This window comes from Oenanthe melanoleuca, chromosome 5, assembly GCF_029582105.1.
Source record: "Oenanthe melanoleuca isolate GR-GAL-2019-014 chromosome 5, OMel1.0, whole genome shotgun sequence".
Taxonomy (NCBI): Eukaryota; Metazoa; Chordata; class Aves; order Passeriformes; family Muscicapidae; genus Oenanthe; species Oenanthe melanoleuca.
Genome location: NC_079339.1, coordinates 40,874,473 through 40,899,644, shown reverse-complemented (window position 1 = coordinate 40,899,644; position 25,172 = coordinate 40,874,473). Strand labels below are relative to the sequence as shown.

Genomic DNA, 25,172 nt, shown 5'->3' with positions numbered 1-25,172 from the left:
CAGATTTGACATCCTGGACATCTAGTCTGATTCAGGAAGATGTAAGTGTGCTGCTACACTAATTCAGCTAACAGCTGAACATATAATACATATAATACATGTCTCTGGCTTTTTGGACAGCACCAAAAAACCTTTTCTTCAAACTATCAGTACATTCTGGTAACATTTTCTCTATCCAGGCTATAAACAAGTATTTTGGCTAAATTAAACTATTGGCATATTAGAACAACCTTTTATGTGATTGTTATGTAGCAGTAATAAAGACTGCTACAGAAGAATATTCCTCTCCCCTCTCACAGATCTCAAGGACAAGCAGAGGAATCCTGGGTGGGAATTAGATTAGGCATGAAGATACTTTTCTGTGTTTACTTCCTTCCTTGGGCAAACTCCTTTTTCCAACACCATTGCTGTTAAATCATTGTGCTGTATGTTCTGCTTTGTTACCTTACACATCTTCATAAACACCCATGCATTTCCCTCTTTCTTGATGCCAAGCTGAAAAATTCCAGTGCTTAATAGACTGCCACTCACATGGGCTTGAGGTACTTGGTGAAGTAAAAATTACAGATCACTCAGACTGAATACAGTGTGTTACAAGAGCTGAGATCAGTTTTAAGAAACAAAACAGAAACAATGGATACTGGAAGCCGCAATATAACAACTTTTTGTTTGTTTTCTGTCTTTTCTCTCTTCTGTTCTCAAAAACAGGATTTTGAAAAGAGAAAAACCCTACAACTCTTTGAGGATGGGGCAAACCAGAAATAAGCCACAGCTTCATTTTTTCTGTGGGAAAGCAAAACACAAAGTACACAAAGTTTAACTCTAAGCATAGTGACAACATTTATAAAACTTTTATGTCATGTCAGATTCTATCCCATCATCCAGTATGGAAACATATACATTAACATGAGTGTTTCTGCACAAATTCCAAAGTATGTTTGTTTGTTGATGACTTCGTGTATGGAGGTTTATATTTCAGTGGATACAGGGGAACAAAACTTGAGTGTTCATATCAGGTAGCCATATTTATCAGTTTTCCAATTGTATAAATATATTATAGATGCTATGGCCCTGCAGTGACAAGCTACAATCAACTCCTGATTTCATCAACTTGTCATGCTTTAATCATCCCTCTTGGCAGATCTTTCAACATATGTCACAGTACTGCCTTCAAAATGTGCTTCTCCAATTCTGTTTTATTAACCCTGTCTTTTTATATGTTTTAGGCTCATTATGAAATGCAGTAAATCTGTCAGAGGCACTTTATATGCTGTCTCCAATTCATGCTGATAGGAAGCATCTGAGAGCTCATTTAAGTCCCACTAAATGAGTACAATATGAAAAGTCAAAATCCACAAAAAATATGTGACAAGAACTATCTGAGTGGTGATTGCATTCAGCCTACAGGGCTAATCAAAAACCAGTTCTCTTGTTCCTTACTCACTGCCCACTCAAAAGGACATTTGGATAGGAAAATATTAAGACCACAGTGGGATCTGGTAGCACCAAGAAAAAAACAAGTCCTGTCAGCACACAGATCAAGTAACACATTAATGACTCCAGGTCATCCAGCACAAGATCCATGTGCATTTTCAGGCAGACAACTGGATTCAGCCAAACTTCTTACTATTGCCTTGGCTTCAGAAGCAAGGTTTCAGAAGTGAAAAGGAGATCATAATAGCCTCAACTCTGAGGGAAGAAAGAGATTGCTATAGGGGGACAAGAAGGCAGAAGCCAAAGTTTTTGCTGGGAGTTGAAGGGTGGAAAGAAGAGGAAATGACATGTCAAAATCATTCTGCAAGACACAGAGTGAATTTGGGGGAGGAGGACCCAGACTCTGAGTCTCTCAAAGCACAGAGAACTAGCAATTTTCTCTAAGAAGACTCCATTACATTTGTACATTTGAACATTTGTAAATCACTGAAGTGGTACAACGAGCCATGTAGAGGTACTGTGCAGTACAAACTTAGAAAGAACCTTTTGCAATGACTCAGACATCTCAGTTAGTAATACTTTTGAATATTTCACTAGACTTTGCATCACTGAGCTCACAAGAACTAATAATTGCAACGTTGCATATTATTTGTATCAGTTCACATGTCAGTTCAAGAAAGGATATAAAGTCTTTTCCTAATTTCCCCAGTGATGTTATTATTAGACCATCTAAACTTACCTTTTTTTTTCCCCTGTCTAATGCATTATAAATTAAATAAAGCAAAGTTGGAAGAGGTAATATCCCATTGATAATATTTAAAAAAGACAAGCTTTCAGAAACAGAAGATGCAAAAAAATTACAGAAGGGGAAAACTATAATGCACTGATTTAAAAAAAAAAACTATCAAGAAGAACTTATACATCCAGAAATAAGGCTGCTTTGTTCAACAGTATTGGGCTGACTCAAAAACTATTAACCTTCAGTAATTCTGCCTTTTAAAGTGAAGACTAATACAGATATCACACACTATTTCTCCACAGTTAAAGGCACTCTTATTCCCTAGGTTGGACAGCAAGTTGCAAAACAGAGAAATCAGCTCAGTCCCTTGCTTCAGTCTTGGGAAATCTACTGTCTCCCCATGCTCAGCAATAAAGCCAGTGAGATGAACTCTAGCATGCACAAAGAATCTGGATACAATCTTGTAAGACCTTCTGTTTCAAGGACAAGATGGGGAGAATATATAAAAATCAGCAGTCATGGGTGGGAGTCCCTGTATGGTTTACATCAAACAAATCCTTGCTAAATTTTTTCTTTAACAACTGCAACAACCACTGCATTATCTGAGGAAATTCCTCATCATAACAAGCTCTTGTGTGTTTTGTGTAATTCCTTTACAAATAACCTTGAGCTTTCTGTATGTCCTCTTAATATCTCAGGAGAGGATCTCACTTTCTCCTCTTCTCTTCCTCTCCTGCCTGCTTCCCCCAGCCCCCCTTCCTCAATTATCTCTTGCTGTCTTCTGGGTGGTTATGTTTAATCTCAGGATTAGGCAGAAGCCTGCAGTTTGCTTTGAACAGCTTATCAGCTTCCAAGAGACATTTACAGGGAGAGAAAGACTCCAGTTTTGATAGCAGTAATTGTATTTAGCTTGTAAGATACAAGGCTATTTATCTCATGGCTGGGAAATCACATAGGGAGAGAAAGAAAATGTTTTTGATAAAAACTAAATAAAGCCAGAAATAATGGAGAAGAAGAGGAGAAAGAGAAGAGAAGAGAAGAGAAGAGAAGAGAAGAGAAGAGAAGAGAAGAGAAGAGAAGAGAAGAGAAGAGAAGAGAAGAGAAGAGAAGAGAAGAGAAGAGAAGAGAAGAGAAGAGAAGAGAAGAGAAGAGAAGAGAAGAGAAGAGAAGAGAAGAGAAGAGAAGAGAAGAGGAGTCCCTTCAGTAGAGGGTTGATGTGGGAAATGGACTTAATTGAACAAAAAGATTATGCCAGTTTGGAAGGAGACTGAAAATAACAAGGGAAAGGTAATAAATGGCTTGAGTGGGACAAGAAATTACGTTTCAAAGCAGACTATGAATTCTCATTCAATAGTCATAATTGTGTAAAACTCATAGAATTTTATTTGTAGAGATAGGTAGAACCATTTTTAGGGATACTGAGAGCCCTAAGTAAGATAGCTGGATCTGTGGACATCCACATCTCTGGAAATGAAATCTGATTTTCTGCTTTTCACGGAAACTTACAATAGTGCCCATCATGGACTGTGGGGTGCCATGATACACTTACTACTAAAACCAAGTTCAGGTTCCTCACTTATAAAATACCCTTTCCATTTCACATTTATTCAGTCAGTATTCAGTCTATTCTCACCAAAACAGCTTCACGCTTCATTTTCCCACTTCCAAATTTCTTTAAAATCTCTGATGCTGGCTAAGTTCTCCTATTGGATGACTTCCTTTTTAAAGTGTCTACAATAGGTTTGGGTAGGTATTAATGGAAAAAAAAATTATGAACTAGATATTTTGAATTTCATTAGGCTGCAACCAGTATTCTAATCTGCTACAATCAAAAAAGAATGCAAGCAGTGAAGAGTCAGCATCATCTCACTGAGAAACATTCAGCACTTTGCAAAAGTATCAAATAGGTAACAGCAATACAAAAAATGCTAGATCCCAATTATTCCAATACTTTTAATCATAGAATACTTTTCCTAAAGGAAGAATAAGATGGAACCAAGCTTTCAAGCTTATCAAGACAAACACAATTACTTCCAGTTCTTTCCAGCACCATAATTAATTCTCTGCAGTTAAGAAGATGAAAAACACATCTACTTTTTCTATGTTATAGACATGTACTATATCATTTCAATGTTCCAAAACATGTCTCAAAATCCTGAAATTTTCTCAAGGACAAGAGATTATAAAGTGAAAAAAAAATTTAGAAATACTGACAGCCATGAGATTCTTTCTATAGCCTTTGGTGCATCACCTTTCATTTAAACACAAAGCTATTACCTCTGCTGATGTTCTCTATTTCTTTGTGAGCAAGTAGATTAGACTAGACTAGAATATTTGGAAAGTAGCTACAATGATTATCTAGTTCAGTCAAAAGTCAAAGCAGGTTCTTAAGGGCATTGTCCAAATGCCTTTTAAACATTCATGGGCATGAACCCTGCTGACAATCTTTCTAGAAAAATGGTTCTGTTTGACCAGTCTGCTAGTAAAGTAACACTTCCTAAGATCTCCTCTAGCACAGCTTTAAAACATTCCTACATGTCCCATCACTATGTACCAGGGAAAAATAGCTCAGCACCTATTTCTGCTTCCACTCCTCAGAAAGCTGTAAAAAGCAATATCACCCCTAGCCTGCTTTTCTCCAAACTCAACACCCCAGAGTCCTTAGCCACTCTCCATGGGACATGCCTTCCAGCCCTGTCACCAGCTTTGGACATTTTCATGGATGTTCACATCCTTTTCAAATTGTGGGGAACTACCATGAGGCCTCAGTGAGGTGAGACCACACCAGTGCTGAATAGAGCAGGACAACCATTTCTTTTGCCTGGCTGTTTGTGTTGGTTTTTATGCACCCCAGGACATGGTTTGCTGTTTTCACTGTCAGGGTCCACAGATGATTCACATTCAGCTGCTGCCCACCAGCACCCAGATCCCTTTCTGCAGGGCTGCTCTCCAGCCACTCCTCTCCTACTTCCTAATAATGCCTTACAGGTGTTATTCTGCCCCAGCTAGGGTTCTGCAGAATCCAGATTTATTTCTTCCTTAGCTTTATCCCATTAATCATAGTCCTATGCTCCCATCCAGCTAGAATCCCCTGCAAGGCCTCTTGTCCCTTGAGGGGGGTCAACATTCCAATTTAGTCTCATAAGCAAACTTGCTACATCCACTACCTTCCCTTCATCTATGAGATAGGTGACCTTAGCACAGAAAAATGTCTGTATTGAACAGAGCTGTCCCTAGAGCTGAGCCCTGAGGAACAGCTCTGTGACCACAGTTGCCAGGCAGATGTAGTCCCATCCAGCACAGCCCTTTGAGCTCTGCTGTTCAGCCAGCTCCTAGCCCAGCTCACTGTGCATAGCTCATCCCACAGATGGACAGCTTGTTTGGATGGTGCTGTGAGGGATGGTACCAAAAGCATTACTAAAATCCAGGAAAAACTACATCCACCGCCTTCCCTTCATCCATGAAGCAGGTAACCTTACCATAGAAAAACATTAAATTAGTTAAATGAACATTCCCCTTGTGAACCCATGTTTATGACTGCATTATTCTTTAAATGCCTTTCAATAGCATAAAGTATAATATTCATAATTTTCCCAGGATCTGAGTTTAGACTAACAGGTCTGTAGCTACCTGTATTTTTTCTCACACCCTTCTGATAGACTGGAATAGCAGTGGCTAGGTTCCAGCCAGCAGGGACCTCCCCAGACACCAAGTCCCTTGTTGGATAATTGAGAGGGGTCCCGCTGCTAGCAGCCTTCATTACTCCTTCAGTTAGCTAGAAAAATTATTGAAAGAAGCAAGTAAGAACTTAGCCAGTTTCCTCCCCTATCTCATATAAAATGAATGGCACAATTAAGCCACTTCAGATCTTTCCACCAAGCAAATGAAGAAATACATTTTAGTAAGGCAAGGTTGACGTCTTTCACATTTTAGATGGGTAGGAGAATCTAAACCACTATCATTTTGACCTGTTTCTAGAAAACTTGTTATTTTAGACAAAGACTTTGTCTCACATAGACTAACAAAGAAGTAGTTCAAATTGGTTTGCTTTTAAATGAAATTGAAAAGAAAAAGATATGCCCAACAGTTCAGGAACATTCAATCCTTGGAACTGGAACTACTCTGAAAGACAATCCCAGCACAGATATCAGGGTCTCAGAATCAACTTTTTGTTTTACAAGTATGCACTTATCTGGCCACACTACCTGCCAGAGCAGTCATTTCTGCTGTCAAGAGCTAACTCCAGCTTTTCCAGAAATACAACTTCCTCTCAGAAATGTACTTCTGAGACAGAATGAAGTAGGGGCATAGAGGATGAAACACATTTTTCTTTTATCCATAGCAAAAAACCTGCAGAATAGTGTAATTTGAAAGGACAAAAAACTACTACAAGAACATTGAGAGATAACTTGAGAATGATAAAGGGGAAAAATATAAAATATATACTGTAAGGATGAAATAATGAATCCTGATAATAATCCAGTTGTTTAATACTGTCTTATTTCTTGTTTCTGAATGCATTAAAGAATCCAGGCTACAGTTGTCTTGCTAGATCACACATTTCTTTAAATGAAGCTCCTTCCTACCTGTTGCTTTCTTCCCTTTAATCTTCTCCTTTAAAACATAACTTCAAAAAGATTTTATTCTTTTGTCATGGATAGTCTTACTTTACAGCTTCTCTTCACCTAGTGTTGTTTTGTTTGGTTTTTTTTTTTTTTTAATTTAGTTGGATGAATGAACAGGACTATCAGGCCTGTTTTGACATACATTATACATCTGGCGTCCCACAAAGTACTTCTTTGCAAGGAAAGACAGCAAACAGAGTAAAAAACCTAAGAACTAATGAAAACTTAGGGACTGAGGTATCCTAGTTCTGTGTAAAGACAGAAGATTTATTTCTAACTATTCTGGAAATTTCTGCAAACTGTCTCAAATTTGATGGGTTTCATTTTAATCAAAACAAAAAGACGTCAGATACTTCCTCTTCCTGAAATCTGGATTCAAAATTACTCCAATTTTATCATTAAAATATTTATTTAGATACAGAATAGGCTATCCCCAGGAAATAATGATGGCCAAGCACAACCTGTTTTCTGTGATGTACACAAAAGGATGAAAGCATGTGAGCCAGCAGAAGGGAGGCAGCCATAGAGAACTGTACTTTAGATGACAGCAAAAGTTTTATAATCTGAGAAAAATTCTATCACATTGTGATAACCAACTTAATGAATCAAGCATGAAGAAATTTGCTATCAGCACAGCCTATGGAAAAAGCCCATCTCCTTACTGTGTTCTTGAAAGAGAGGAGAAATGGCAAAACTAATGCTAATAAATCACAAACAGCTCAATGGTTTTGGCTGAACCACAACAGCTGAACTGCAGATAGCAGCCTCTGTACTCATGATACTTTTTTGACATCTCCCAATTCTCAGAAGCTTTGTCTCAGATACCTATACTGGGCCACTGTTCTGTCTTACTGCCCAGTAAGAGAAACTCTGGCACCTTGAAATGATACTAAAGATGAGAGATCATCCCTAGTAATTTGGGTAATTTCAACCACAAAGCAAACTTTAGCTCCAAGTTAATTCCTCCTTCACCATTTTTCTCTAACCCTTTTCCTTCAAGAATGTGTAAAGCTCATCTTGCAGGTGAGTGGAATGCAACTGGATGCTATAAAACCCAAAATGCCAGTGCCTGAGCTGTAAGTTTGTTGTCATTCTATTTTCCTTGTCTTTTATCTGAAGCTGTAAAAATACAGCTTTGGAGCCTTTTGGTCCCATTGGGCTAGTTTCAGTTAATTTCAATTTAACTAAAGACTGTATTTTAAGGAAAGCCAATATTCTCTCACTTTGCTCATTTAATGAATATCCAACTTTTATTTGTACTTTTCATTGAGCAAGTAATTATGAGTCTAATGTATAATCCTCCCACAAGTAATAAAACTCAGAGAGGAGCATGGAAATGCCATTGAGAATGCAGCCCTGACTGAAGATTGCACCATGTGTGATGACAAAGAAGATACTGCAATTTATAAACTTTGTAAACATTAGGCTGTAGCACTGTGTGGAAACCCAAATACACACAAAATTGCTCATTTTACAGTAAATGCAGTGTGCCCAAGCAAGCAGAGTCTACAAATACAATGTTTTATAAACACTACAAATAACTGTCTTTCCAGAATTGACAAGATCCTATGCAAAACATAGGGGATTATTTAGCTACTATCACTCAAGTTTTATATGAATTTAAATCTTCAGCAGGTTCCAGCTGAAACACACTGAATTAGCTTGGGTCCATTCAACTACAAAACCTTTACAGAGCTGAATCTCTGCTGAACACAGATTTGGTCTTGCAGTCAGTCAAAAAACAATAGTGCAAGTTTGGTTTGTGAAAGACAAGTAATTAACTTCAAAAGCTCCTATTCAGCCTTTTTTAAAAAACCACTGAATGCCCAGAAAATGGGACTAATAAGTATTGGTTTCCTGTAATTATTGGTTCATGGAATCTTCTCTGAATCTTAGGTATTCATAATGCCACTCTATGATATAGATATTCTGGTATTTAACATGAATTGACATTAAGCTACAGTCCTTTCCTCTGGAAAGGCTGGAACATTGCCCTCCTCCCTTGGGTTTGTTTTTGTTTGTTGGTTTGCTTGGTTTTTTTCCCACAGCAATGCAATATCTTAAGGTTTTTTGATTTTTGACTTTTCTTTTTCAATTTGGCTAAAATATTGGTTTGAAAGAAGTAGCAAACAAATAAGGGAGAAATCTGCACACGTGAAGTATGGTCCCATAAGCCTTATTTTCACAGGGACAAGCTGAAAAATCCATCCTCTACAAACAGACAAGAAATTGAAATACATGCACAGAAAGGAAAAGGTGTCTGGAAGATAAAGGTGTCCTTTTTTCTTAGGGTACAACTTCATACACTCAATACTAGCCCAGAACATAAGATTAATGCTGATTCTATAAAACCATACATCTTCCAATGAAAACACAGAAATATCTTTAGCCAAGGCAGAAGCCCAGGGTACTGAGGTAGTCTCTGAGTGTGATTTATTTTTCCTTTTAAAAATAAATATCTCTAAAGAATTGAGCTGAATGTTTTGTTTCTTTACACCAGAGACTTACTATAGCAAGCAATATAAGAAAAAAAATTATTCATAGGGTTTGTAGTGACTGTAATTGGCTGCCAACTGGATTGGAGATACTTTACAAAATAATTGATGAAAGGAGCAGAAGAAAGATACTCAGCTGGACCTTTCCTAGCACACTTTCCTCTCAAACCAATGGATAGCAGAGCTAGAATCTAACACAGCTTATCTGTCATGGCATTCTTCAAAAAGAATTTTTTCACAGAAATAAGGTTAATAATTGAAATGTATCCTTTTGCATATACCTCACAAAACACTGACAAAGGGACATATGTGGCAGAGAACAATACAGCATAGATGACTCACATTTGAAAACTTTCTTGTGTGCTTGAGGGAGTAGAAGAGATTAAGCCATCCCCTTGGAGTAATTTATTAGTATAATATCACATAAATTAGTATATAACCTCAAGTTATGATATTTCCTATAATTTAAGTTTCTTTTGAACAATTCCTACATAACTAGCAAGAAATATTCCTTCTGTCCTGAGTTACTACTGTAAAACCTAGAAATAAAGAACTGAATGTTTCTTAGATGCAATATTGAAAACCAAGATGATCATGGCTTGATCTTAGGCAGCATATTAATAAGAGGAACATGGTTAACACTAGAGTTCTTTCCTTTTATAGCCATATGTATTATCACACCTCAGGTATCTAATGCACTGTCAACACCACACAGCAATCTGTTTTTCACTTGGAGTAAGTTTGATCTTTTAGCATGGTGACATAAAGTATCATGAAGTTGTGATTTACCAGTGGTGGGATAAAACATGTGACAGTGTATCAAGAGCCAGTTATTCACTGTTTCTGGTGGATTTAGGGTGATAATTTCAAAAGATACTGATTTTTTCCACTGCATTTTGACAGAAATTTAGCTTGGAGTTGTCAGTCTCAGTTAGATGGTATGTTAACCTTTGTATCTGCAAACCTAAGAGAAAAAGTGAAATTCAGGTGATAAAAAATTATGAGGAAAGCATAAGGTCTACTCAAATACTTGCTTAATCTTCCACGTTCCTTACATTTCTACTCAGTATTTATATTGACAGTATCTGGGGTGTGGCTACTTTTCATAAAATCTGCTCAAAACTTTTCTACCCTAAATATTTAGAAAATATCACAAGTAGCAAAACCAAGTTTGTCATTGAATGGCTTTGTAACTCTGTGTAGAATCAGGATTTACTTAGAGACCTCTGAAACAGCATGATCTATGTGCATCACACCACACAGCTGGCGTGCTTATTCTTCCAGTTTAAAGGACCATTAGTTTGTTTTCCAAGGGACAGAATTCACATCATCAGGCTCATGAATTTATTGTCAAGATGAAGCAACAAAGATTTATAGAGCAACCAGCTGTTATCAAACATTAGTTTATAGATACAGATACACTGAGAGAAAAAAAAAACAAAAAGAAAAATATATGTACCTGTGGGGTAGTGTTCATTCACTGGCCAGCTGTCCACCTGAAGTGTTGCATTGCCACCATTCCTGGTAAAGCGTACTACATGGTATTTGCCATCATTTACAGGTGTGCTTTCCTCTTTAATAGAGATGTCCACTGTGCCAATATTGAAGACTACACCAATCTTGCCTTGCTCCTAAAAGAAGAAAAGAAAACAAATGTTTTTAAATTGCTGCCACTTAGTCCTGGCCTCTAAGTCTCTCGTGGGTAATTCTGCCGGTAGATGGCACTGAAGAATACACAGAAGTGTCATTTTGAGCTTTGTTAGGACACATTTCATTGGTTCTGCTTCAGTGCAAACACTTTCTTTCACACTGTTTTTAACAGCATTCACCTGAAGACAGTGACTCATTTGTTCCCGTAAAACATCACAGAAGACAGGTGAGAAACCAGGCAACAAAAATCAGGAGAGGTGGATAAAGAATTATTTGAGCAACACCTCTACTGATTATTACTAGTCACTTGTTACATAAAATGCAGCCACAGACAGGCTGTTATCTCAACACCTTTTTTGTTCTGTTATTCTTCTTGGGAAACAAACAGTCCTCACCTCCCCAAAAATAATTGAGGGATCCAGCAGGAAAAATGCAGTTAGATGATGAATGGAACTCAAAGGGAGCAGAAATGCCATTAGCTGACTTTGAAAACCAGAGGGAAGTTACCTAAAAGACAGGAGCAGCCCATCTTATTTTCTCCATCACACACCAAGCAGTGTTTTACCAATAAAGCAGTGTTCTCCCAAAACTTTCCACCAGTCACTGACTGAAAGGGAAGACAAGGCAAAGACTGTTGTAGATGCCACAACACTTCCTTCTGCAGCTCCCCCCAGGTGGTTCCAAGTAATGACCATATTTAATGACTTTAGGTTGTAAAATACACACCCAGAGTATACTCAGATTAGATATGTACATTTAATACTACTGATTTAAACAGCAGCATAAATTCTCATCACTGTACAGTTAACAGGAATGCATCTTTAAACACTGAGTTGGGAGAGGCACAGTATGCTGGTGTCAATTATTATGAGGGCATATTATGTGCACTGCATAGATCCAAAACTGGTACAGACAGGCAGAAATGAAATGTATCATATAGGAAGCTAATACATTTGCTAGTTATCTATGTTATAAAATTGAAACAACAACAGAGTAGATGGCCATCTTCTATGCAAATATATTTTCCTTGAAAAAAACCTGAGGCATTATAAAGGATCACAGGACAATTCTGTTTCATTTATTACCTTACAGATCTGCTCAGAGCACATCCTCCAGGGCTGTTACCCTAACTTTATTACATTCACATTAGCAAATCTCAGCAATAAGAAAGAAACCTCTCCTCTTGTACTTGATGGCCACCTTGGATTTCTCTCCTGAATTTAATCCTGTCTCCTGGTAACAAAAAATCTTTTTTCTGCAATTCCCGTCATGTTTCAATTTCTCAGAGAGGTATTTCTGATTCCTGCTCTATCTTACATTTCAAAGCTTACTCATACCAAAGTACTCATCACAATTTCCTTGTATCTTCAGTACTCTTTTTTCTTTTTTGACATTTTCTTCCTAACCCCAAATTTCCTGGTGTCAGGACTACAGCACTGTTTTAGGAAAGGAAAACTAACAGTCCTGTAGCTGAAGAGGTCATGAACAGTGGTTCCACTACTTGAAGTTTAGAACTGAAACAGTAAGCATCTTGTTTTTTTCTCTCATTACAACACGAAATTTTAGACTGTGCTAAATGTATGCTGGATACAAAGTTTCATGTACATTCATACTGTTATTTGAAGGGACTTTTCTTCCATATATTGATATCATCTTTCCCTTCTCACTGGAACATAAGGTAAATGGATTGCTGCTCCCAGCAGATGCATGAAATCAGATGCCATTTGAAAACAATGTTTCTTCTCTTATGCTAGCCCAAAAATAAGTGAAGTTTCTGTTAACAAAGATTTATTTCAGATAAAAGCATTGCTGGCACAGCTTCACCACTTCTTTAATACATAAAGTAAGTGATCTCCCAAAACTGTTTTAGTGAATTTTTTGCTGGCAACCATATAATTATCTTTACCTGCACAGCAATTACCAAAGAACACATGATTAATTTTTCCTCAAAGACTCAAATAATACACAGTGTCCAGGTAACCAGGCTACTGATACTGTGGTTTTGGAAGATATTGCCTTACAATCAACCTCCTGATCCACTTCCCCTATTACTTTTTAATTGCCATCAATACAACAAGCTTCTTTGGCAAACCCTGGCTGCTTCACCTTGGTGAAGGTACAGCATGAGCAGGTAAAATGAAGAGCTGCACCTTTTCTAATGGAACAGATCACCACCACAACAGGAGAGGAAGGGATTAAAAGGTATTCAGCAGAGTGAAAGCTGCATACCTTCCAGCCAACAGGCTTAATGAGGCAAAGGTAAAAACTTGCACGTTGGGAAAAGGATGGTGGCAAGTTCAATTAATCTCTGCAGAATGAGAAAATGTTTCTGACTTCTCCTCAGAGGAAAAGGAGATAGCACCTTTCACCATTTCCTTTCCCAGGGCTTGAAGGAAAAGACCTATTTAAAGGGTAGTGATAAGAGGGCAAACTGGGAAAGAGATAAGATTCTGGAAATAGAGGACTGCAGAATGCAAGTGGCCTTTAGCCTGATGGAGGGAAGATGGAAATGAGCAAACTGGTGCCTTTCCCATCCCAAGAGGCATCCCTTCCCAGAGCCAGAGAAGACAGCCCTTCTAAATGCAGTGTAACACTTTGTTGCCACTAAGAAGTGCAAACATTTGTGTAAAAAAACCCCAAAACCGTGGTTCTTATGGACAACCTATTCCAGCTCTCTTCAGACCACTCTTGGGCAGAGCTCCCTGTGACTCTTAATAACTTGAGTTTTTCAGAATCACAACTTCTGAGACTCTTATTTGAACTGAGTAGGAGCTTTTCATGAAAATGGTTTTGTTCCAATTACCAGAATAAAACACAACAGAATATGTCAAAGGTAGGGCTACTGAAGCCAAACTGCACACACAGATCCCAAGATATTGTTTATTTATGATATTTTATATCTCCAGGGCACCAGACACTATGAAAAGATTAACAATTAGTTTATGCATTCCTGGCAGAAGAAAAAAATACAGTAAAGCAAAGCACAGAGAAAATCCTAGAGCAAAGAAGAGTGACCATAGACACAAGGGGAAAATCCACAATTTATTTTCAACATCTCTTCAATTCCAGTTTCTTACACTTCAGCACTTCATTAAAAACAGCTTTTACCAAGACTTCCTTCCTTCCAAATCTGAAAGACAAGCTTTACCATGACACTTCATGATGGTCATAACCTTTCATTCCTTTCCCAACATATTTAGGTGGTGGATTTTCTTTCCACATAACCAAACAAGGTATTACCTAGACCAGTAAATATGTGACCAAGAAAGATTTACCTTTGAGCCATTACCTGTAACATTTATTTTGTAGCTATAAGGAAAAAAATCCTAACTATAGAGAAAAGAAAAAGGTGAATACACACAGAGCAAACAACTTACGTGGTCCAAAAGGGTTCAAGAGAATTTTAATAGATAGTGCAATTTAAAAAAAAAAAAAAACAAAAAACTGCTATTCACTGGGTGCCCCAAAATCTTTCCATGAAAAGGCAACCATTAACTAATGTGTTTGAAACCTCCAAGTGACATCAAGTGCTGGCACTTTGCCTTTGAAAACTGAGAACCATTTTATTTATAAATAATGAAGTGAACTCAGCATTTAATCTATCTTTCTTTTTCTCTTCTTTCTTTAAGGCTACTGTGCCAAAAAGGATTTTTAAAGTTTTTCAAGAATTTGTCTTGTGCTGATTTGTCCCATAAAATTCCCTCAAAAACCACATTACTGTTTCTGTCCTTATAGTACCTCTGGAGATAAACTTCTGCCATTACTTCTCTAAGACTTTAGAAATATAATTATGATCACATAATGGAATGGTTATAGATAAATGATAAGAACAAAAAAAGCACAATATACTGGAAAAGGAATTGTACAAGGCTTCTCCTTGACCTGTCTACTCTACATAGACTCCTGGCAACAGTTTTTTATGTGCACAATTACCAAACATTTTAAACATTATTAATTGACACAAGGGCTAATCTGCAGCCTGGATCAGGAGATCAGCAATTTATTGCTTGCCCTGAAGCATTGGTTCACTTTAGGCAACCTTTTTTTTTGCCTTTCTGTAAACCAGATTCTTTATCTGTGAGAGAGGAGTTATAGACACCTATCTTTCCAAGCTCTGCAAGCCCTGAAAATCCAGATATATTTTACTTAAATATTGATTATATACTGCTAATCCAAAGATTTGGATTGCCCTGGGAGCAACTACAATCTGAGAGGAGCAGGTCCTAAGCTTTCCTCAGCTTCTATATACAACTCTTTCAAAACCTGTTCCTTTCCTCTGAAGGGATCTCAGAACAGGGTCTGATGCGTTACATTTAGCAGGTATATTTTAACTTTTGTTTCCCTTCATTCTAGGAAAAGTAGAGCCTGTCCTGTGTGCAAATTGTCAGGCCTTTGCTTTCTCCATGCCATGCCTTTATATTTTGAAGGCATCTTTATGTAGCAGACCAGAAAGAAAGAAAGTAAAATGGGGGTGGCAGTGATTTTGTTAGATGAGCAGTTAGAGTGTGTTAGAGGGTACACATACATGTACTTTGTGCTCTGAAAAGGGCTTTACTCTAAGGTTTTCTTTTTCTTAATCTGACATTTAAATTGTGCACACTAAAAGTATATGTTTGCTCCCTGTGTTCAGAAAGCATTTCATTTCAAAAACCAAGGAAGAGAACTCCAGGCATTAGGACAGATCCTACTCTCAGTTGCATCAATGTGAATCAATAGCAATTCTGTTGAAGAAACTCAATTCCTACTGATGGAAGTGGAAGCAGAGTTTATGCCAGTATCTTTTTGTGTTGTTTTCCTGATTTTTCTGAAGCAAAATGCAAAATTAAAGGAAGTATTTATAAAATATACCTGAAATCTGACTACAATCCCATGTGCTTTCTCACATTCATTTTATTGCATAATTTTTTCAATAGCAACTACTGCAGGTACTGCCTCCTCCTCCCACCCTGGCTGGTTCCAGCAAGGCTAGACATCAGCCCAAACCTGGCAGACAATACCCTGAGTTACTCTGTCCTGCAGATCACTGCTGATTTTGCTGCTCTCATTTGAAATTGATACAAGCTCTTTTAGTAATACAAGCCATTTCATGCTGTAGGAAGGTTTAGTAAACTTTCCCTCCCTCCAAAAACACGACACACACAAACACAAATGCACTACCCTCTAAATTCAGGAATATTTGTTTTTCTATAACCCTGAGAACTGCTCTTCCTGGAATGGTTTGCTTCAGCTTAGGCTCCTCACACTTGCAATCTATGTTTTTAAAAAGAGATTGAACTTTTATTTCTCCATCTTTGTTTTCATTTTATTCTTTAAGACTTTCTTTGCTTGATTTCCTTTGGGGTTTTGTTTGCCTAGCTGTTTTTTATTTTTGCTTTTCCTCAAACTGGATTCTGAATGTTAGTCCCTCTGAAGGATTGCTCACTCTCTGTGGTTTAGGGGAGCTTTGCACAACAGTGCTAAATGTTGTGAGTCATCCAGGAGGACTCAAGGTATAGATGCATATTCCACAGAGGACACATTTATTACTACAACTGCAAATCACTCTATGTGAATTCTCACTGTACACAGAAACTCAGAAAGTTCTTTGCTGATTAGAAAGGTGGTAAAAACCAGCACTGTCCTTAGGGGACCCTTCTGGGCTGCAGCTAGAACTGAATACATGGCTGGACAGATCTTTCTGGCATACATGTATCAATGGATTTGGGAAGGGGAAGGATTTGAACCTGTATTCAGCACAGACTATAAGGCAGCTAGTTCTGCTCTTCTCTGGCTGGCTATATTTAGTACTGTTTTTAATATCACTGAGAGGTAAGTCAGGATTCAATATGTAAAAATCTCTAGGGCTTGGTAAAGGGACAGTTTACTGAAGTCTGCCTTTATCCAAACAGTGATGGCAGGGGAAGCACACTCAAGAATCAGTATCCCCACCCTGGCAAATAATCAACAAAAATAGCAAATGCTCTGAGTGAAATGACAGGCACTGAAGTTTACCTGACTTGGAAATTTTTGATCAGGGTGCCAATACTTTACAGTTATCTTGAAACTAGGAAAAAATGTTTTTAAGGGGAAAGGAAGTACACAGGTCAGCTAATTTTGTTTGATTTTTAAGAGCTGTTATAAGGACCAGTAGATCATTTTTTGTTATATGCTGTTACTGCTTCTTTAAGGTGCTCAACCACATCTACTCAATGCCAGTTAAAACATATTTATCAGAAAGAACATATACACACAGAGAGGATAAAATAAATAGAAATTATTACCCTTTGGGGGCATGGCTTTTAAAAGCAGCAGTTCTCAGAATACATAATTTATAAGGCTAAAAAGGACAATTTTTATAATCTACTCTCCTCTAAAATTTTATAGGAGATCATATATCTTGTCTGAATTGATTATTTTTTTAAACTACAGAATATATTTCAGAGCAGCATTTATGATTTGCAGCTGAGGAAAGAAGGCTTGGATTCATTACAGTTGCTATTTTGATGAGATTGCCCTAATGTTGAACACGGTCAAAAAGGCAAGTGGAATTCGAGAATTATAATGAAAAGGAACAGTGTACAAAAGGAAAACCTCTATTATAAATTAAGGGTGGACCTTTAACTCAAATTCTTGAACACAGTACACAGATCTTTTTGAGGCCATCTCAAAAAGAAAAAGAGGAGATATAAAAGCTTCCAAAAAGTAGTACACTTGAAACAGTGTGTATAGTCATGAAGCAATGATTCAGCACTAGTTCTTTATAACTCAAAGAACTACAAATTTATAAGAAAAGCATTTGACTGACAATTATGTTTAAGCAAAAAAAGTATCAAATTAATGGGAAGAATAAAGATCTGTTGAACACAGTAATATGAATATAACCTTGTGCTCAGCTCCTCCTAAAAGCAGATCATTATTGTTTAACTGTTACAGCCTATACTGAAACACCATCTAGCATCATACTGCCAAAAATGACTTGTAGGTATGTGATCAAGCCAAAATTTTCTTGAAGGTTGCTACTGATTCTTGTTCATTTTAAGAAGTGGTGAAAAAATGAAATTAGGAAAATTAATGAAAATCTAATCTTTTCCATTGAAGGCTTAGGAAAGCTCAGATAAACATCTGTCACAGCCATGCTGCTGCTTTTAGTCCATCCTCAGAGCAAAAAAGTGCTAAAGCAAAGCCTTAGAGTTCCAGCTTCATCTTTTCTTGACTGCAAACTCTCTCCTCCAGTTTTACAGAGCATAAGAGAAAACCACTCAGGTCTCTGAATTTCTTGCTTAAAAGCAGGTTTTCCAATCTTTCATTTAAACTCCTCCATGGCTCTAAAACTCCTTCAGTTTACTTATACTTTTTTTTTTTTTCAAGTGGAAACACCAGAAATTTTAAACTTAAGTTTACAGAAATTACACCATCTTACCATGGGGGCTCATATTTGAGGCTTATTTATCATGATCAACAGTGTAATTCAGGAGTGCTCTCTGGGAGAGTTCCTTGTTTTGAAAGATGATCTCTACTCTTTGGTTGGAGACACACTACATTATTTGGCTAAAGTAAATTTATAACAGTTTCCTTGTTAAGAGTTTAACAAATATTCCAAACTGCTCTTCATTCTTGCCAGTTGAATGTTTATGTGGGACACAGACAGTAACATAATACTCCTTTAATGGCCCATACTACAGAAAATTGTAGCACAGCAATATACTGCTACTAAAATACCTCTTACTCCTGGTCTTGAACTTTTTTGTCCATATACCTTTGCAAAATTACAGAAATAGTTACCAGTGGAATGTGAAATTGCCATTCTCTTTCTCTAATTTTACCTAATCTCCTTCTCTCCCTGCATCTTTCCTTCTTTCAGTCTTTGCCTTTTATCTAATAAAAGATTCTTTTATAAATAAAACTACCCTGAAGACAAGTGAAAAAAAAAAAAAATAGACAAGAAGCTCGGGTCTGTGACAGTTCTACAGGGTCAGGAGTGACTCATTATATACAACAACAAACACAAGATATCCTCACCAAGAAAAGGCATAAAATGTAGAAGCTGCTTGTTTATTTCAGCCTAGATATGCTGCATTACATAAAAGGTTTACATATCATTGAAGCAGTTTAGGTAACATTAATACATAATATCAGCAGAATTACACTTAGGAATTAATTTTGCACCAGAAGCTTACATATTTCATGTAAGGTGATACCATTAGTACAGATTGAGACTTTTAGATTTTAACTCAGTCACAGAGGTAATCAAAATTAGTTAGATAGAGTACAGGGTTGAAAGAAAAGATTTTTATTTTATTGCTGCTATGCTGTACCTTGAAAGAGCCACTTTAATTTCTCTCTCTCCAGTTTGCCTTTTCATAATGTGAAGTCACATTATCAAAAGGCTTATCAAACAGTATATCTGCTATCTGCCCCGTGGAGCCCTGGTACCCAGTGAGGCCTCCAGATGTTACTGCAGTACAGTTAATTAATATCAAGCAGGGTATCCTGATTTACAGTATCATCATCACCATGATGAGGCTTGTACTAAGCTCACCCTAAACCCATTTCCTCAAAATCTGGGGAATGCTGTGGCACATCTAGTTGCTCTTATATCTGACACCTGCCAAGCCCAGTAATCAGTGATATTCAGCAGTCCTAAAAGGGAGGCTTCCTTCTGTGCCATTCAGTGCCTAGGATGGTGTGCCCAATTAAGTCTGTTTTCCTCTTACCTAGGATAGCACCAATACACTGCCAGTCAATTACCAGGCAGTAAAATGTTTCAAGAAACACATGCAGGTGTGTTTAAGCCACACAATTTACAAAAAACAATTGGTATTACACAGCTGGTGAAACTCTAACCACGAGGCTGCTAAACCCCACTTATTTAGGAATAACATACTGCAAGTAAAGAAACAGAAATTAGCAGCATGCTGAAAAGGGGCATCTCCTAGGGAAACAGAATGCAAAACAAATTAAAAAGGTGATACCTGTCTATTGGTTCATTAGCAAATACACCATTCAAATGGCTAATTTGTTCTCATGGATTAAAATACACATCATAAAAATATGCCCTATATGATGGTGTGAACTCCAACTATAATTAGGATTAAATATTCTGACAATGCTTTCTGAAAACATAAACAGTATATCCTAGAAAGTATTGTGAAATTATACCTTGTAGATATGATTCTGCACCAGGTCAGAAACAGGAATCCTTCTGAATGTTGACACCAGCTTCAATTTTCCCAGAGAAGGGAGCCAATGCATATTGTGTGCTGCATTTTAAACTTGAAGTATGCATAAACTGCTGCAAACTCCCAGTATTACAGAAGTTGGCTGATTAAAAGTAGGCCTTTACCTTTCTAAGAGCTGCTCTGCAACTCACTCTTCAGACAAAAACATGACCAGCTGCTAAAATGTCACATCCACTCAATAAAGAAATGACTGCAGTAACAAGTCAGATTTTAGTAGGGCACAAGAACAAGGAACTTGCTCCAAACCGGAGCTCTTCCAGGAGAAAATATTTCCATCCATCTCACAGCATCTCCCCTGGGGTTTCAACCCTCTGGGTAACATTGCCAACAACTTGTGCTGGCAGAAGCTGAAGTGGCAGTCATGCTCTGGTGGCTTGAACCTCACTGAACGCCAGAGACTCACCAAAGCCTTTCTATCACATCTCCAATTCAACAGGACAGGAGAATAAATATAACGAAAGGCTCATGAGTTGAGATAAGGGCAGGGAGAGAACACTCATGAGTTGCTGTCACCAGCAAAACAGTCTCAATTTAGGGAAATTAGTTTAATTTATTACCAATCAAATTAGAGTAATGAGAAATTACTCACCTAAAACCACCTTCTCCTTGACTCTCCCTTCTTCCAGGACTTAACTTTACTCTCAAACTCTCTACCCTTTCCCTGCTACCTGCCTCACCATGGGTTTCACCATAGGCTCTATCTCACTGCCATTGCTCCTGCTCAGCAATTTCCCCTCCTTTTGAACAATGTTTTGAAAGAGGTTTTACCACTGACATGGATGGCCTTGGCCAGCAGCAGCTCCTAGTCTTGGAGTTGGCTGGCACTGGCCCTGTCAGACATGGGGGAGCTTCTGACAGCTTCACAGAGAAGACACCTATATATCCCCCCATACCAAAACTCTGCCATACAAACCCAATACATACACAAAATATGGAATTAAAGATCTGATACTTACAGGCTGTGTGGAATAAACTAAATAAACTAAAAGAACGTAATGCATCCAGGGTCTATGTTCTATGTTCCTTTTGAAATCTATGAAACAGATTCCATGAACTGTATAATATCAATAGCCTAGTGCAACCAAGACAAGTTGCACCAGGCAAGCAAGAAGTTTGAGCTAAGGTTCAATAGGTCTTTCCAATCCAACAATAAAAAGAGGGAAATGTGAGGATTTGCATACATAAACAGTATCTGGATTCAATAACAGCTTATTTCTAGTTTTTCAAAGCTAGTTTTCTTAAAATGGTAGATTTTTTTTAAAGTTAGTATAATGTGGCTTTTGAGATGTGGCTGGACTCCAGCTTTCTAATCCTGAATCAAAGAGGTTTCCTAAGATTTTTCATGGAAGCAGAACATTAAAAATACATGAACACTGCAATATAGGAAACTTATATTTCTAATAATATTCAAAATAATTGAATACTCTACAGATTGTATGACAGAACACTGATAGATAAGAAATAGTGGAATATAAGACAGAAATGAAAAAATAGGAGGAGAACATAATGGTTTGAAGACAAAGCTCACAAAAGAAGCCACCAGTACCATTTGCATGCTGGAAAGCAGAGACAAAGATAAATGGCTTGAAAAAAATTTGCAAGAACAAGAAGTTACAGAACAGAGCAAATAACTGAAATGTCTTTTCATTCTTAAGCCACTACCTAGAAATTTACATTACCTTAACTTGCTACCAAGGAACACTTCAAACACCCATGTTTTACATACACATAGGATGCACCAACTACTAAATAGATCAAAAGGCTACATCTAAAACTTGTTGGATAAAGCACCTCAGATCAAGACTGACTTTTCCCAAAGAAATGAGAATTTTATTAAATCAAGACAGGCCACTGGAAAAAAAATCAACTTGGCTACTTGCATATTTATTTTGTGTTGCAGAATTTGCTTACTGTTTGGCAAAGTGGTATCAGCTGAGCCCGTTGCCAAGTTTATATTATGTTAGTTAAAACAGAACTGTTGATGTCAAATGGAACTTGATTATTTGGAATGGATGTCACAAAAAAAAAGCTGAAGTACTTCCAGTACTGATTTTTTTTCATAGCAGATGTGGGAAGGAGTAGTGAGTAAGGAGAAGGTTAATGTCACAATTGCAGCTTCCATACTTCTTCCTGATACCTTCCTCTCTGCACTTTCGAGGAAAAGTGTTATGAGATGTGAAAGAACAGCCAATACAACAAAGGAAACTCCAGTCTTAGGACTGTGCTGAGATCCTAATCCTACTGTAAGACTAGCAGTGCTTAGAAGATGAGTTCTAGGTTCTAGAACACTTTGAAATCAGCAGGAGAGAAACACAAAATAACAGTGTAAGGATGCATTCCATTGCTCAGCCTCCCTTATCCCTGTGGCCACTCACTTATTCACATTAGCTTCCATGGGAATCAGCTATGTTTCATCAGGCCTCCATGAAGGAAGAAAGACCATCTTTAGAGACAACCTGTTATTCAAAAATCAGTGTAGTTACCATTAGGAACACTGAGGTAAAGGAAGCTCAGGGTATGGGAGGTAAGACCAGTACAAAACCAGCCCTAACCTGTCCATTCCTTGCTAAAGAAGAATTTTCTGAATAAACTGGAGCAGCCAAAGGAATTTAGGACTGTTATGACTTTGACTATACAGTTTATGCTCACATATTGGAAGGAAAAATTTTCTTGCTTTTGTCCAGCACTTTGTGATTTAGCAACACTCAGTAAATATTACCCAAGTGCAAGAACAGAGTTTCTCTGTTCATTCATTATTTTGTCAGCAGGCTGCTAAAATTAGTAGGTCAAACTGACATTTCTACTCAGGAGAAAGCTCTGTAGAGGACCCAGATCTGGAAAAGAATTTAGTTTGATACTGTATGTTCAGCACAAAATAACATAGCCTTTAAAAATCAAATTTTAAAGAACTGCCATTTTGTTCAGGGGAATAAGATATGCCTTATCTTTTTGCAATGATACAACCATAGTCCCAACTCTCCATATTTTCTCCTTCCTACACAATTTCGCCATCTATTTAGCCATCTGATGAGTTGATTGGGAGAGACAATAAACTTGCAACAGGCTGATATTGTAAAATACAAACTGAAGGAGCAATAGGGGTGATGGATGTCTGTGGCCAGCTATTATGGCTGTTGTCTGTGTCTTCAGGCAGATGGAGGACAGTACTGGCAGCATATGGCATGGGAGTTTGGGCTTGGAAGGCAGATACAGCAGACTTCTGATAAAAGGAATTAGAACCAAAGCAGCAGGGTGGCTAGCAAGCCAGTCTGACAGACCAAACTGGTGATCACCTTCCTCATGTCTGCACCTCTACACCTTACCGAGCTCTGTAGGCTCCCACCTCCATCCCTAGAGCTGGTCTTTTAGCTCTGCCTGCAGAGAGAGAGCCAAGGAGCCTTAGCTTGAAAGGGGCTTGTGGCATCAGTCATTTTGGCAGATGCAGCCAGGCAGCAGTGGTCAGTTGGTGAAGTTTTCTGAATATTCACATTAAAAGAGGAGAAGCTGGTTTTAGTTAACTTTCTTGATAAGCAACTATTGACTAGATCATTGAAAATTACCTAACTTCTCAATCCTATTGATGTTTCTGCTTATATCTATGCATGATAGTCAATGACTCACCTCCTTTCAATGTCTCTGCTATACCTATGCTATGGATAGACTATGGCCCTCAAGAACTTCTTACAGGGCTACTACCAGCCAGTTCAGTAGCAACTTAGTGTTGTCAGTTTAAAAATAGTATATGGAATCACAGAATGATTTGGATTGGAAGAAATCTTAGAGATCCCTTATTTCCATCCTCCCCTGCCATGGGCAGGGGCACCTTCCAGTAGACCAAGTTGCTCCAAGCCCTGTCCAACCTGGCCTTGAGCACTTGCAGGGATGGGGCAGCCACCATTTCATTAGGCAACCTGTTCCAGTCCCTCACTACCCTCATAGTATCTAATTATATACCAATCAGAAATTATACAGATTTAAAACAGAGCCATTTATTATAGGAACATGGGCTTTCACAAGAAAAAAAAAAAAAAAAAAAAAAAAAAAAAAAGCTCCAGAGGATGGTACACATCATCAAGATTCAAAAAATTATTTTGCAAATTGGTGAGCTATGCCAGTGACACAGCCTTGCCAGGCTATAAAGAAAGTACTGAAAAAACAAAGCAGATAGTATGTGTATCCATGTTGGAGCACTTCAAGAACACAAAAAAGGAATGCTTGCACTGGCATTGATTCCCTGTGTTTGTAGCTACCACGTGTTCTATATTTAGTCATATTACAATAAGAAGATGAGAAGATAAAACAAAATAGCATAAGAAGTATTGGATCTGCTTTTTGCAATGGTCCTGTTCATCTCTGTGGAATCCTACTGCTCTTCTGAATAAAAGCCACTATCCTCAAATTGCTTTGTATTCATTACAATATTAATAATCAAAGACTCTCCTTCAGAAAATGGATACAGTTGTTTTGGAATTAGTAATATGAAATTTATGCTGATCCACCAAACACCATTTATGCTCCTGTATCCCAAAGAAGAATTAAGTACATGACATAAATGAAAGAAGCTCCAGGGAATTCATGTAACACCAATCTCCAGTCTGCATGCAAAGATAACCTAAACTAACACTTAAAGGATGGATAAAGCTAACAGATTGCAGTTCTGTATCATAAAATCACGATGGTCTTTTTTCACACCAGAACACAAGTTAACCTAATTACAGTCTCCCTAAATAGATAGGTACAAATGCCAGCCTGAATGCACAGCAGATTTCTGCATCAGGGTTCTGAAAGTTTCAGAAGGGTTTGCACAGCTTCTCACTAATGAACCTCAAACACCAGCAGAATTGTCCCAGTGTGGGAAAAGAGACCATCAATGAATGGCCAGAATACATCAGGGAGAATACAACTGGTTCAAAATTTTAGGTTTACTAAAAAAAAAAAAAAAGGTATCAAAGATTTTAAAAATTCCGCCTTGTGATGGCTTTTAAATGTCTCAAATTTTCCATAATAAAAT

At 37.6% G+C, this 25,172-nt stretch overlaps 1 protein-coding gene across 1 annotated transcript in view; it reads right to left on the bottom strand.

The window, feature by feature from the left end:
- The window catches only part of NRXN3 (neurexin 3), an 876,168-nt gene that overhangs the window by 123,355 nt on the left and 727,641 nt on the right, over positions 1-25,172 (bottom strand). Inside the window, 1 exon segment of the mRNA XM_056493583.1 lies at positions 10,753-10,924. Within this exon segment, the coding sequence (XP_056349558.1) occupies positions 10,753-10,924 (172 nt within the window).